Raw genomic sequence first — 15,014 nt, 5'->3', positions numbered from 1 at the left:
AGCTAAATGGCCGCTTGTTCACCTTCAAGCCTTTAAGACCCCAGACACTATCTCTATTGATAGCCGGGCACCATCAGCTTTCTTCACCACATTTGCTTATGCACCCATTTGTCTTCAGCGATCCTATCATGGAGGTGTGCAGTCAATGATATGATTTTTTGTTCTTTGATGCCTAGTAACTGATCCCTTTGGGACCACTCGCTCACTCAGGCTGGTGTGTTCTTCCATGTGGACTTTGTTGCTTCTGAGCTAGATGGCCGCTTGTTTATCTTCAAGCCTTTAAGACCCCAGTCACTATCTCTTTTGATAGCCGGGCACCATCAGCTTTCTTCACCACATTTACTTGTTCACGCACTTTGGCTCCAGCCGTTGTGTCGGGAGAGTGAGCATCATAGAGTTCCAATTTAATAAAAGAAGGTATTCATGCATTGAGGGAGTGTTTGAGTAGAGGCCCAAGGTCCTTCCGCCACCTTAATACTTGACCTATAAATATAGACACATAGATCTATTTCCCCATCCTCCTATATATATTTGCATGTACATGTCTTTGTCTAGACCTCCATGAATGCCCTTTGACTCCTAGCTCTTTCCTCCATCTCCCTTGACTTTCCTCCTGCCCTACTACCATGCTTCATCGCCACCTGGGCTAGAGTATACCTCTTCTCTAAGCAACCTTACCCTTGATCATTTCCCACCAGGCCTGTCCCTCCCCCTTCTCTACCATTTGGGGTCCCATGTTTTTCCCTTGTGTTCTTGAAGATGCTGGAACTGCATGTTTGATGTGGTATAGCTCGAAGTGTGCTGAATTCCTCAGGGAAGGGTTAAAGAGATGGAAATACCACCTTCAGAGATACATAGACCTAGATGGAGAATATGTCAAGAATCAGTAGTTTCCCATTTGGATATATTTTTGTTTAATAAAGATTTCTATGATGTTTTAGCAATACTTTTGTATTTAGCTTCATTTGACTGAATTGGCTTGTTTTATTCAGAGCTTCTGATAAGCTGAAATAGAAAGGAGGCAAAACAGAAATAAAACCAATCTACACACACACACACACACACACACACACATACCCCCCTACCTTATCTCAGGTTAATCTAGACTCTGCTTTGTCTCCTTTCTAATTAGGTAGCCATGATTAAGTTAAATTTGTTAGTATTTAGTGTAAGGTATAAGTTGTCCTGCTAACTCAGAGGTCAATTTTGAATACTATGATGACCTTGAAGGGGTAGAGGAGCCAGAATATATTAATGGTGTGTGAATTTCCAAATTAACTTATGAGGTAGGGATAAACTCTGAAATACAAACAATAGCCTAATGAAGCCAGTCTGGAAACAGGTAAATTCCAGTGAGTTCTGGTGTCATAGTTGTTTAAGCATTAGGTGTTAACCACAGGGTCGGTAGTGCTACGAAAAAAAGATAAGGCTTTCTCCTCCCATGAAGGTTTACAGCCTCAGAAACCCAAAGGGGCATTTCTATTCTGCTCTATAAGGCCACTATGAATTGGAATATGGCAGTGAATGTTTTAGAACTGAATTAACACTAAATTATAAAACAAACTTAATAACTGATATTATATATTTGAAATGTACAGGTTGGACAACATTTGAACTTGGAATGAAACAATAAGAGGCTACTACATTCATGGATAACCAACAAGATAAGGCTGCTGTTGCCTCAGTCAATGGAGAACACACTCTGATTAATGGGGTTGAAGAAAATGGTAAGGGAATTTAATTGTAATATGCGAGATCTCTTCTGGTAGTCCTTTGTTAGTACTATGGATTTTATCATATGTAAAGTTGAGGCAAGATGACCCCAGGATGCCTTTGAGATTGATGTTTAATTGTAAATTTTATTCCACCAAAATCCCTAATTGAGTTAAAGGGTCTCTAAGAAGTTAATGACTAATTCGACCCCTTTGTCCTCCCAAGTCATCTCTGTCAAATGAATACTAAGTCCCTCAAAATTCCTAGTGAGTTACTAATATGCTCACATATGAGCCTTGAAATTTAATGGAGGGGTGAAAAAGGGGTTTCCCCCAAATAGATCTGAAGACTGGTACTGCGCTTTTTAACTCAAAACCATGACTGTCCCATCTGAGCATTTTTCTATTCTGAAAGCCATGAAATTCTAATTAACCTGTTCTTTCCTAATTTCTGAGGAGGGCTTTGTGTTTTTCTGAGGAAGAAGTTGAACCTAAATAATGATTATTATTCACCATATGAATGTTCAAAAGAAAATCAGAATTGTTCTTTAATTTTGTGGTTTATATTTTGAAAGCTAAAGAAGCTGAGGCTTGGTTTTCTGTTGTTGTTGCTGTTGTTGTTGTTATTGTTTTAAAGATCACACATCAGTTGTATCAAGTTTATGTAATAAGATCAAGAGCCAGAAACTGATTGAGGGAAAGAGGATAAGATTAATAAGTCTGGTCTAAGACACTTAACTTGATTCCTGTCATTTGCTTTTCCTTTCTCTAGACTCAGATGACCAGAATGTGGCCATGAAGTCATTTGCAGCCCTAGAAGCTGCTACCCCAATCCAGTCTATACCAATGGTACAAAAAGAGACTCTGATGTACCCCAGGAGTCTCCTGCCTCTGCCTTCTAAGAAGCCCTGTATACAGAGCCCTCCCTCTCCTTTGGACCTGATCGAACCACCTGAGCATGCTGCTGATAGTGCTTCTGTGAATGCCATCTCCCTCACATCTGGTGTTGCAAAGGGTTTAAACACATGGTCATTGCCCAATGAGTGTGAGAAAGCACCATTTGCCATAATGGAGCCTGCAGGCATGTCCGCTCTGAGTGGGGATTGCCTCATGCAACCAAGCCGGACTTGCTTGGGCTGCTTCATGGAATCCAAGGATGCAGTAGATCCTGAGCCAGGGATCAGTCTGAAAGTTGGTGATCTAAGTAGGGAGTATGAAACATGTGCCGTCTCTGATATAGGGATTCAATGTATTAATGCGGGAGAAAACATAAAATATGGAGATCAGCTGCTCTCGGACCAGCTTCTAGGTTTCCCCCTGCACAAGTCAAAGGCAGGAGATAAACGAGAAGCTGAGAAACCTGACATTGACTTGGAAGATCCTGCTCAGAAAAATTATTATGAGGCATTACTGTTGGATAAGTGTAATACAGAAGAGGCTTTGCTGGCAAATTCCAATCAGGATTGGGGTTACTTTGAGACCTTCATTAGTGAGAGTAAGATTGAACTGCTAGATCTCTGTTCCAAGAATGAGCTGTCTGTTAACTTGTTTTCTGAAGAAGATGTGGATAACTACATGTTTGATGATGATGAGTCGACACTGGGGAGTGATGTCTGCTCCCTGAAAATTCGATATGAGTCCTTCCAGGACAATATTCGAGATAAGACTACTCTTCTGATGCAGGAAGATGCCCAATTCAACTTTTTCCCCAGTGTCTTTACTACCTGCCCCAAGCGGGAGTCCAAGAGTGGGGCCCTGAAACCGAGCAGTGATCTCTCCCCATTCAAAATTCCTGATGTGAGCATCATCTGGGGAGAAGAAGATAAATACTTGGACAAAAAGAAAGGCAAAGACGAAGGAGGGCAAGAAGACAGAGACATAGACAAAAAAGACGGAACCGAGAATGGAGAAAAATCTGCCTTAAATAAACCATGTAGTGAGACTGAAGTCGAACAATTTAAATTTTTAAAGCAGGGCCATCTTGTTAATTCCTTGGAGGCATCAGTGAATTTCAGTAATGACAGCTCCTTCATTGAAGTCTCATATGATGCCATGGGGGAGGTCAAAGATTGTAACCGCTATATGGCACGGGACACTAATTCAGGTAGCTCCTCCTCCCAGCAGAACTACGGACTGCGAGCCAAGAGAAAAGTCAGATACAGCGAAGATTACCTATATGATGTTGACTCACTAGAGGGCGAAAAAATAAATGAGAGGAAAGAATGGCTGCCAGATGGTTCTAAAGAGGAAGATGATGATGAATGGTGTCCCAAAAAGCGAAGGAAAGTGGCACGCAAGGAGCCCCCTGTTATTATCAAATACATCATCATCAATCGCTTTAAAGGAGAGAAGAGCATGCTGGTGAAATTGACGAAGGTGGACGCCACCGAGACCACAGTGAATCTCAGTGAGAACCGGCTCGACAAATATGCCCAGCTGGCCCCCTTGAAGGGCTTCTGGCAGAAGAAGCAGCAGAGAAACAGTAGCACCGACCCAATCAAGTTATCTTTATGCCAAAAGCAAAGCTTTGAGCCAGGTAGCTTTGAGGCGTCATTCCTATCACCGTCTCGCAAACGAAAATCTAAATACGGCAACAGGCACAGGATTCAAAGAATCCCATCCATAGAAACTTCGGCAAGTAGTAAACTGGTTTCGTTCTGCAGTGATCAGAAGCAAGCAAATCGCAAAGAAGATGGATACCCAAAAGGTGCATTGAAGCCCACTGCTCTGATTACAAGCTGCTCAAAGGGATTGCATTTAAGCGAAATGGCAGGCTCTGACTCAATGAAAGCCAAAGCTCAAGATACAGAGTTTAAAGGACCAGAAAGGAAAGTACTCAACAAAATCAAATTTAGGAGTGAAGCTAGGTTAAAATCCAAGAAAATCAAAGCTGGGCAAGAAAGCAAGCCAGTTGTTGAAATGAGCCCTCTCTTGGAAGAGCTACCCTCTAAGGTCATTGTAAAGAATGAAACGGTTCCCGGGACCTCAGACAGTTCCCACATCTCTGAAATTCATGAGGCAAAAGTTGCTAAGAATTCCACATTCCTACCAGCTACCTGCCCCTCAGAAATGCCTCTGGCATCTGTCAATGTTGCCACAAATCTACCTGTTATCCCTGGAGGATATCTGCAAACATTGTTAGATGCTTCTGACTTGACGAATAATACCAGCATCTCATACTTCACCCAGGAGTCTTCAGAGCAGACCGATGGCAGTCTCGTTGAAACTGAAAAGGCATTTGTACCTCTCCAGCCTTCCCAGGATTGTGTGCTCTCCTCACCCTCTGAGTCTGAGCTGCAGCAGTCACCCCACAATTTCAAAACAGAATCAAGCAATTATGGGAATGTGTGGCCAAAAAAGACTGTTTCTAGCCCCCAGGAATTCATGGCTAAAGCCTCAAGAGAGATAGTCTCAACCCAATCCAATGAATTTGAAGTGTCCCAAATGGTGTCTATAGAAAATAGTCTCATAGCTACAACATACAATCCGATCTACGTCAATAGTGGTGGCAATAGTTGCCACAAGGTCCTGTGTGCCTCCCTGCAAGACTCTCAGCTCCCATCTGATGGCTCTTATCAGTTATGTCACTTTAGTAATGGAGAGATCTGCTTTCCTTTCCAGCAGGGCCAGGTCAACATGGATGATAGTCGACTCTTTAGCTTTGATTCGATGACCTCACTGTCTGTAAGCTCAAGCAATTATTGCTCCTTAAGCTTCACTTCCTGTGAAAAGGATGCTGATGCTGATATCACTGATGACTTGTTGGCCCATTGCAGCCCTAAGCTGGTGATCCAGCAGAGCATCGGTGAGATAACCCCACTAAAAGAATCCACTGACCTCCTAGATATCTCCAACTTCACTCCTGACAAATTCCGCCACTCTTCCCTTTCAGAGTTGTCCCCGCCTAACACCCCTAGTCTCTCCCCTCAAATTACCAGGTGTGAGAATATCAAAACACTGGAAACGCTGAAGGAGCTCCAAGAGGACACCCCAGGACCACTAGACAATATGGAGAAAATCAAGTGGGACTGCAATACCCTTTCACAGCAGGTTCAAGTGGATGATGGGTTTACTTTAAATAACCATCAGTTTCAGTTCCATATGTTCAATGATGAAGACTCTGTTAGCCTGCTCCAAAAAAACCCTTGCCTGTCAACATTTAATGAGCCATCTGGTCAAATTAACATCAATAACAAAGTGTCAAAATCAAGAAAGAAAAGTTCATCCAGCAAGAGTGGGGCTGTGAACCAAAGCTCTTCTCAGAAAAACACCAGGAAAAAATCCCCCAAAGCCAGCAACAAAGGAATTGAAAAGCCACCTGGCAAATCATCCCGCCAGGTCCCTAAGTCAATAAAGAAAGGAAAATACATGGCTGCGATCAATGGAGAGAAAATGCAAATCGGCACTAGTCGTGGGGGAGGCCAAATCAATAGCATAGCCTCTAGTGGGAAGACGTTGGTTGAGTGTATCCAACATGGGGGTCCCGTGGCCTCTGTAAAAATGCCAAGTCAGAAGGGACTTTCTGGAGATTGGGCTTTGGGAAAAGAGAGGTCAGGCTGGGGTGACTGGAGTGTAGGCGCCGGCACCAACAGCCTCCTGGATGACGACCAACGAGAATTCCAAGAGCCTTCCTACATCTTGTCCAACATTGCCTCTGGTATGGCAGATGTACAGAGATTCATGATGGCCTCCATAGAGCCCCTCTGGGAACCCACAGAGCACCGTGGAGACCCCAACATATTCTACTCCCCTGAGTCCAATACTCTAAAATTAAAAACCCTCAAAATATTGGCTGGGACACCACAAGAGTCTAAGAAAAAGGTCACCAGTGGGGCCCCAGGAACCACTAAAATCCACAGGGCAATCAAAGGGATGAGCAAAAGCCATGGGAAAGCACCAATAGGTCATCCTGGCTGTGCCAACCTACCTGGTTATAACGAGGAGTCTCGCTCCACCTTCTTTGATAAAAAGTATAATAACATGAGCACTTTAGGCAGTAATGGACCAACACACAAAAAATTATATCGTCACAAATCCAGCTCCAAGGCCCTGAGAGATGACAAATGCAAGGGCAAGTGTATGGAGCGAGAACAGGCCCACAAGCCTGAGGCCGGGACAGCTTCTTTTGAGAAGCGGAGGTAATACTTCAACGAAATGGCTGAGATGATGCATCTGGAGCTTTCTTACACCTGCTGGGCCTGCAGCCCTTCGTTTTTCCCTCTTGAAAGCAAATGTTTGCATGAAAGAAACGGTCCCATTCCCTTCTTTTTCAAAAGAAAAAAAAAGTGCATGACAGTCCTATATGTTTAAGCCACTCTCCCCCGCCTCCCCCAAATCGGGCTATTTTGTTTTGTCTTGGCTAGGCCTAAGCTCTAACAAGGCTGATTTTTCTGATATTCAGCATTAGCTTTTACGTAATAAGGAAATAATATTAAAATATGCTCTTGAATGAAGTTTGGAAAGAAAAGGGCTCTTCAGTAAGACAGATGTTGAGCAACAGGATTTTAAAGAAATGTAGACCAAAAGCCAAGATCATTGAAGCAGAAAGAGCATTCGTTGGAAAACAAAATCTCATCATGTGGCAATTTGGAAAGCTTCCTAGTGCCCTCTGCCATTTGTATCCTTGTTTGCATCATGCAGCATCTGGTGTGATGTAAACAAATTTAGATTGTATGATCCCTTTGTGGGACATGCACAAAGCTAACTAAGATGACATACATTGTTTGATTTTTCTGCAGGGATTCTGACTACAATCTCCTAAAAGCAGAAACCGCATTTTGGGTTTTACCTGTGTTTGAAGAAGAGACTCGAATTTTCCAGAGAGACATTTGATGTTTGTCTTTAATTTATTTCAAACGATGCCTTGTGCTATGTATGCTGACATGTAAGTGCTTAAAAAAGAATTTTAAATTGTGGGAATAAGTCTTTGGAAGCAAAAGTTTATCTGATGTTCTGTGTAAAAGACTTAAAAAGTCATACAGTTGCACAAGTAGTTTATGCACTATTTACTCACAAGGGAAAAATGAAAAGCATTGTGCCAAACTACAAATAAGCGACTGTACTGTATATACTTATACTTCTATATCAACATTTGGTTGTATTTGGGGAGTTTGTCCCTGTTGATTTACTAGAAGCATTCCAGTGATTCTTGCTATTAACCACCCCTCACTTATGTGGATAGCACCTGTAGATCACAGTAGGAAAACATGTTGTGTTACACGATTTACTAAAACTTAAAGAAACTGTTGGAAATGTGCCAAATTTTCTTACCTCATCTCACAGTTTAAGCTCATTAATTATTCTTAGAAATATTTTATATGCATACATGCATTGTGTTAAAACTCGGTTGCCTGTCGGAAAACATGAAAAGTTAGACAAGGCACAATGAAGGTTCGTTTGTTCCATTGTCTACGGATTAAAATGCTGGAAAAGTCTCAAAGTTGCAGCTATTCCATCAGCGACGCAGTGCAGGCATTTACAGAACCTTTTTCAAGTAAACTGAACAGCTGCATTGAAAGTTTGTTTTCTAAAAACAAAATCGGTAGCTGAAAATTATTTAAAAGTGCAAAGTTATATTGCTGATACCTTATATCTCAGTTTTATATATCTTACTATAGTGTGGGATAAATTGTACAGGCAACATGAATGATAAATGAAGTATATTGATTACTTTTATTTAAATAGTTCCCTAAATGTTTTATTCCAATTTTGTCAAAAGTGCACTCATATCACCGTTTTAGTGTTCTTGATCTGTTTAATCTTGCAATGTCAATGTCAGTTGAAGAAAATGTTAAGAAAGACATCTCAATTCAACCAAATGTTTCTTCCTATCAGATAAGATGTTGGGGTAGCAACTAATTTGGGTCGTATATACTTAGTGTGAGGATGCCTGCTATTTGATGCCACACAGTCAACTTAAATCTTAATTTTTAAATAGATAGAAAATATCTCTTTTAAAATTCGGCCTCCCCTCGCTTTTTAAAAAATTCACAGTTCCAATATCCCTCACTCCGGGCCTTCTCTTCCCTTCGGTCCACGCTGGACTTCTACCCTCTGCTCTAGCTCCCTTGCACAACTGAAAGCATAGGGGTCTGGTGACTGGCGCCTTCTGGCACCGGCGAGAGACTACCCGTGAAAGCACTTTGCGGATCGTGAAGTGCTACACACATAGAAGGGGTTCATATGCCTGCCATTGCTTGTCGTCGTCGTTACTCTTACTAGTCTTACTAATACTGTCATTGCCCTATGAACTAGGGAATATATAGGCTTGAGAAGGGAGGGTTGAGAATCAGTGGGTGGGGGAAAGGATTTTTAAAACGGGGAAATGTTTCAAAAGGGAAAATTTAACCAAAATATGGACCGATTTAGTCATCGTGGCTAAATATATTCACAAATAAAAAAGCAGCATTTGAAAATAGAAAGAAATGGAAGGAAACAGTCACGTACATAAGTATGCACACACTTCCCCATCCATGATTCCTTTCACCAGTCTGTCCTACTACTTCTAGATGAGTAGTGAAATGAACCATCCTGTGTTCTCGCTCGTGTATGTTCTCCGCATCAGTCTCTTGTGTCTGTGGGGATGAGTGAGTGTGAAGTTCTTCGTGAGGCTGGTTCAGGGCCCTGCCTAGACTTTGACATTCTCTGGAAAATGACTTAGTGGAATGCGACCAGATGAAACATGTATCCTCCTCTACAGCCACCGTCCAATGGGGGAACTCGCCCAACTGGAATGCTTTCTTCTCTTTCTGAGAGCCAGTTGTTTGTACTAAATGCTATTTGGCTGGTTCCTGGGAGCTGGTCTTTCTTTTGTGGTTGTTTGTTCTGTTTGCAGCTGAATTTTGACTTGGAGTCATCAACTCTGCCTGCATTGGGGTTCCCACGGCTCTAGACTTCGTGTGGTCACCTGCTGGCCTACAGAAATGGAGTAATTTCTATGTAATTGAGAAGGGGAAAAGTGGCAATTAAAGAAGAAATAAAGGATATGTTCAATGAGTACACTGTGTTTTTATAAAAATGGGAACAAGGGTGGAAGTTTTTCTAAGTACTACTTAAGCTTTGGCATAGACATGGGACAGGAGGAGCTTTAGGAAACAATTTCCTTTTCAGAACTTGCTGGTGGGCATCCTTTGGAATGGATGCTCTTTCGGTTTGGAGCATCCTTTTCTCCAAAAAGAATCAGCAGTTTCAAGTGCGCTTTTGATTGGCCTGTAGTGCATTATAAGTTGGTTAGCGTATGCATTAGTGACTCATAAAAACAACAAGTGTTACAAAGGCATGAGAAGAAACTTGACGGGACAAGGACTGTGGGCATAAGGTGCTTATTCTTGACCACAATTACCCCTCTCGATATGTGTTGTACAGTGAGCTAGTCAGCTTTGAGGGTCTGATGGTCCCTTCTCTGCTCTCACAATCCTTTCTCTTCCTGTCACAACATAATGAGCTTTTGGAGCTCCCTTACCCAACGAGCTGCTTAGTGGAGTCATATCAAAACAGTACTCTGCCCTTTCGCGAATATATCCTATCAGAAATATCGCATTTTCCTTGGTCTGAAATTCCCGATTACCACTCTTTTCTAACTTCTCTCTGAGAAGTTACTGTCTATTATGCTTTCCCAACAGGGTCCTATTTACTCTTCAATTTCTTGGAAATGGTAGCCTCCCTTATTCTTCTTACTTGGTCGGAGAATTTGTCTTCTTTCTGGTCATATAGTCTTACTTTCTCCCTAAATAAGAAACTTATAAGACCCTTAACCCGGCTCTTCTCTTCCTGAAAATGAGGCTTGAAACTTTCCATTCTCAATCACATTTCATTTTCTTGGCCATTTATAAATTGAGTTTTAAACAGGCATGCACACATGCAAGAAATGATTGAGAGAAGTTGAAAGCGCCTTTTCTTTGAATGTCTGCAAGAAAAGCCCTGCTCCTCTTTCTGCCCTGCTAAGGGCTGTGGAACTGGGTGCTGAAACTGTGGTTCTTCAGGACCTTGGAAGTTGTGTTTGGGCTTTGATAAATGCGTTGATCCAGTAGCCAGACACTCTGCCTCTTCAGTGTCACATATCTGCTTCCTCACATACATGGCTCTTATTTGTTCGTTGTCATTTTTGCTCTGTACAGTAATGTGCTAAGGCCTTATTTTTCTCAACTGTTTTCAAAGTTCCTGCACTACCTTGACCACCACTTCTTCAACCATCCCCTTTAAGTTCTTGGTGCTAGATGGACTTTCACCTTCTCAGATCTTTTTACTTTCTGGGAAGCATCTGTGTGGGGGGTGGGGGTGGGGTTGCAGGTGTATGTATAAGAGAAAGAAGCATAAAGGATGCTTTGCAAGTTGTAAACAACTCTGGCTAGCATCCTGTTTCTTTTGTGTGTGTGAGATTTCCGGTTCTGGTGAATTTCTGTTGTAGTGAGTTCTGATTAGTGTTAGCTGCCTAAAGGAGAAAAACCATATCCAAGGACCTCTTAACCAAACATGCCCTTACTAAGCTGTGCAGTCTGATCTAGATTCACCACATCTTCTGCTTAAAGATGTTCTCAGAGCTGTTCCAAGAATTTAGGAGAGCTAACGTTGCTTAAAGTGCTTGATGCTAAAGGTCAAAGGTTCAAAACCACCAGCAGGTCCATAGAAGTAAGATGTGGAAATCTGCTTCTGTAAAGATTTACAGCCTTGGAAACCCTAAGGGGAAGCTCTACTTTGTCTTAAAATCAACTTGATGGCAGGAAGTTTGGGTTTTGTTTGTTTTGTTTTGAGGTTTCTGCACTAAAGAGAGGGGAACCCTGGTTGCTTAGTGGTTACACATTGGGCTGCTAACTGGAAGGTCAGGAGTTTGAAACTACCATTTGCTCCAAGGGAGAAAGACGGGCTTTCTATTCCCATAAACAGCTAGAATCCCAGTAACTCCCAGGGACAGTTCTCGCCTGCCCTATGGGGTCGCTATGAGTCAGAATAGACTCGATGGCAGTGAGTGTGGTTTGTCGTGAGGTTTTTGTTTTTGTATTTTTGTGGCATTAAAGAAAAGAATGCAGTACTTACTCGTCCTAACTAGGGCTGGTACTAGAGATGCTTGTTTTCTCTGATATTATTGAGAAATTATCTAAGGGGCTTTAACTTTTGTTTAGGGATTTTTTAATGACTGCCCATTACTACAGAAATAAATCCTTTTATAAAGTAAGACTAATGTGAAGTTTGTTTTCTAATGATGAAATTAACTAAGCTTATAGTCCTGTTTAGAAGGTTTAATATTGAAACCAAACATTTTAGTAACAAATAGGGATCTTGCCCACATAAAGTAGGCCAGAGATTTTGTAAAACTTTCTCAAAAGAAAAAAAATACGAGGAAAAAAATTACTGGGCTGTTTAACTTCAGAAACACTGTCATCAGCTTGAGATTATTTTGATGACAGTACTCAGGCTACCCTTTAAGGCACGTGTTTTTACTCGGAGCATTTTTATTTTAAGTGAACGGCTACAGGCATGAAGCAGAGCTGCTACTACAGCTGTGTGATACTTGAGATTAACTCCTGGTTTCATAAGCATATCTAAGTGGTACAGGACAGCGTAAAAAGAGAGGCTTAGCACAGCACTTATGGTGTGAGTGAAGCTTTTAAACTCAGTGCCTGGATAAACAAGAGATGCTAATGACAGTGAAGAAACAAACACTTGTCAACATGAGATGGAAAGGATAGCTGTTGTCTAATAAATAGACTCAGGGGGTTCCAAGCCTTAGAATGACACTCTATTCGAAAAATGAAAGGAGATCATTAAATCATTCTGCCTCTCTGGGAGAGATGTCTGGCTCTACAGCACAAAGAAAAGGCTTACAATGAAAAGTAGAGGAGGCCGACGGGTTTGGACCCAAGTAAGGAAGGTAGAAAGCTTGAGCGTCCGTTGCTGGGATACCTGTAGCACTGACTGGAGTTTACTGCCCACAAAGTTTTGAATGTACTTGTCCTTAATTTAATTTCCGTAGAACTAAGTGCACCTCTTTAGTAAATTACTGATTTATGGTGCTAAGGAAAACAATTGTCCCTATTTTTTCTCTTCCTCCAAACACCTTAATCATTTAAGAAAATTTAAACTAAAGATGTTAGAGGTCCTTTTAATGAATGTAACCTAAGTTTCTGTTTGACATATAACACTGCAACTTCAAAATGTTAGGAAATGTTTTACCTTTTTCTTTTAGAGTTAAGCTTTATAAATAATTTGTAGAGTCCATTGAAGTATAAAGCTTCAGGATCACTCTTAAGACGCCTACAAAATCTTGTATATTTTTAAGTGTGCCAATTTGTAATATATTTTGTAAGTGTATATTTTTCTTAGAAAAGTGATGTGAAGTGTCTGTATGTGAGAGTTTTCCTTTTTCTGCACTACTAGGTGCTAATAAAAGGATATTTACTTCAAAGTTTCTGGTTTTAGAAACCACAATACAATGAACAAAATACATTTTTGTTGGAAATTTCGTAACACAAAATACGTTGTGAAAGAGTGTAGTGATACTGTGCAAAGGACCACGAACATTTGTGAGCTTGCTGTTTTATAGATTTTCTTGTAAATTATTCTTGTAACACCTCTGGTTTTGTTGTTCTTGTTGCAAAGGTTTTAAATATTTGTGACTTGAGTGTATGGTGAAACTGTCATAATGTTACCTAGCTGAGTTTTGTTATTGTTTATGAAATAAATAAAAGTTTAAAATACTGCTTTGGAATCATATGTGATAGAAATCAAGCCATTTCTAATTAAATTGTATGTCCCAAATAAAACATTATTCATTGTCTAGAGCAGTGTTCCTCAAACTATCTGTGACTAGGGATCAATTGCTTGTCCAGTCCTGCATAGACCAATGCTGTTATAAAACACTGTATACATGCATTGCTAAACAAGTGAAATGGAAGTAAAATATTTAAAGTAGAATAGATTCAGTATATAAACTGCATTTCACAACAAACATAACATCTTCAGATACCACATATCTGATATGAATTTAATATCCAAAATGTATATAAAACTTTACAAACATAACAACAAAAGGACAGGTGACCCAATCATAAAATGGACAAAAGACTTAATGAGGCAGTTCATTAAAGAGGACATTCAAATTGCCACCAACCACATGGAAAAATGCCCAACATTGTTAGCCATCAGAAAGATTTTAAAAAGAAAGGAAGAAAACAAGTAACAAATGTTGGTGATGATGTGGGGAAGTTGGAACTCTTGCTGGTGGGAATGGAAAGTACTACAAATGTTGTGGAAAATAGTCTGGTGGTTCCTCTAAAAACAAAAATAGAACTACTACTCCTATGATGTTGTTGTTGTTAGGTGCCATTGACTCAATTCCAACCCATAGTGCCCCTGTGTACAACAGAATGAAATACCAAGATCCCGTGCACCCCTCACAATTGTTCGTATGTTTGAGCTCATCGATGCAGCCACTGTGTCAATCCATGTGGTGGAAGGCCTTCCTCTTTTTCAGTGCCTCTCTACCAATCATGGTATCCTTCTCCTTGTTCCTGGAGAAGGGCATCATCCATCCTCACAATATGACATAACAACTCCACATCTGGGCATATATATACTCAGAGAACGTGAAAGTAGAGACTCAGAGGTGTGTACCTCAATGTTCATTGCGACATTATTCACAATAATAAAAAAACTTGACACAACCTAAATACCCATCAGTGGATGAATGGATAAACAGAATGTTTTTTGAGTAGTTTCCAGTCACAAGTAGTAAGAGGTACACAGGAATTATTGCGTATGGAGCATTGATGAACCGGTTACAGTGATGGAAAAAATGATATTGCATAAAGCTAGGGTTGCACACCTGATTAAGTTGTACACTTTTAAAAAGTTGAATTGGCAAGAGTTGTGTGGTAGATATATTTGCCATAATAACAAATGAGAGAAAGATAGAAAGCTGCCGAGGCTGTTTTTGTACAACCAATTACCTATGGGACTTCGTTTCTTGGTTTGGATATTTAAAGTCAAGGTTTATGGGGCACCCCAATTAATTGGCCTAGTAATGTTTTTAGTGTTTCTGTTCCACCTCTTAATTCGTTGTGGCTTAAAAGTTTGCAAGCAGCCATTCAAGGCACAACAATTAGTCTCTATTTACCTGGCGCCACAGAGAAACGACAGTGAGGAGAAGGAGGATATGGAATGTGTGGCTGAATGCCCTCAGTAAACTCATTTACCATGAGATCAGAAGAAATGGATGGTGTCTAACCACCATTACTGATTGTTTTAATCAAAGATTCTATAAAATAATCCTGATCAAGGGGGCGGGGGCATACAGAACATAATTTC

At 40.8% G+C, this 15,014-nt stretch overlaps 1 protein-coding gene across 1 annotated transcript; it reads left to right on the top strand.

Annotated features, from left to right (window-relative positions):
* The first annotated feature begins 1,648 nt into the window (after positions 1-1,648).
* Positions 1,649-7,544, top strand: NEXMIF (neurite extension and migration factor). The gene is made up of 3 exons (XM_075539516.1): positions 1,649-1,727; positions 2,485-6,850; positions 7,451-7,544. Exons 1-3 carry the CDS (start codon positions 1,649-1,651, stop codon positions 7,542-7,544), a joined length of 4,539 nt encoding a protein of 1,512 aa, XP_075395631.1.
* The last annotated feature ends 7,470 nt before the right edge of the window (positions 7,545-15,014 follow it).

The sequence above is a fragment of the Tenrec ecaudatus genome, chromosome X (genome assembly GCF_050624435.1).
Source record: "Tenrec ecaudatus isolate mTenEca1 chromosome X, mTenEca1.hap1, whole genome shotgun sequence".
NCBI lineage: Eukaryota > Metazoa > Chordata > Mammalia > Afrosoricida > Tenrecidae > Tenrec > Tenrec ecaudatus.
Note: the sequence above shows the minus strand (reverse complement) of the source record. Positions and strands in the feature narration are given on the sequence as shown.

What these genes read in the sequence shown, in the direction of transcription:
- NEXMIF (XM_075539516.1), top strand. Translation starts at nt 1,649, where the DNA reads ATGGATAACCAACAAGATAAGGCTGCTGTTGCCTCAGTCAATGGAGAA. An exon ending in TAATGGGGTTGAAGAAAATG is followed by an intron (nt 1,728 to 2,484) that starts GTAAGGGAATTT and finishes TCCTTTCTCTAG; the next exon opens with ACTCAGATGACCAGAATGTG. An exon ending in GCTTCTTTTGAGAAGCGGAG is followed by an intron (nt 6,851 to 7,450) that starts GTAATACTTCAA and finishes ATTTTTCTGCAG; the next exon opens with GGATTCTGACTACAATCTCC.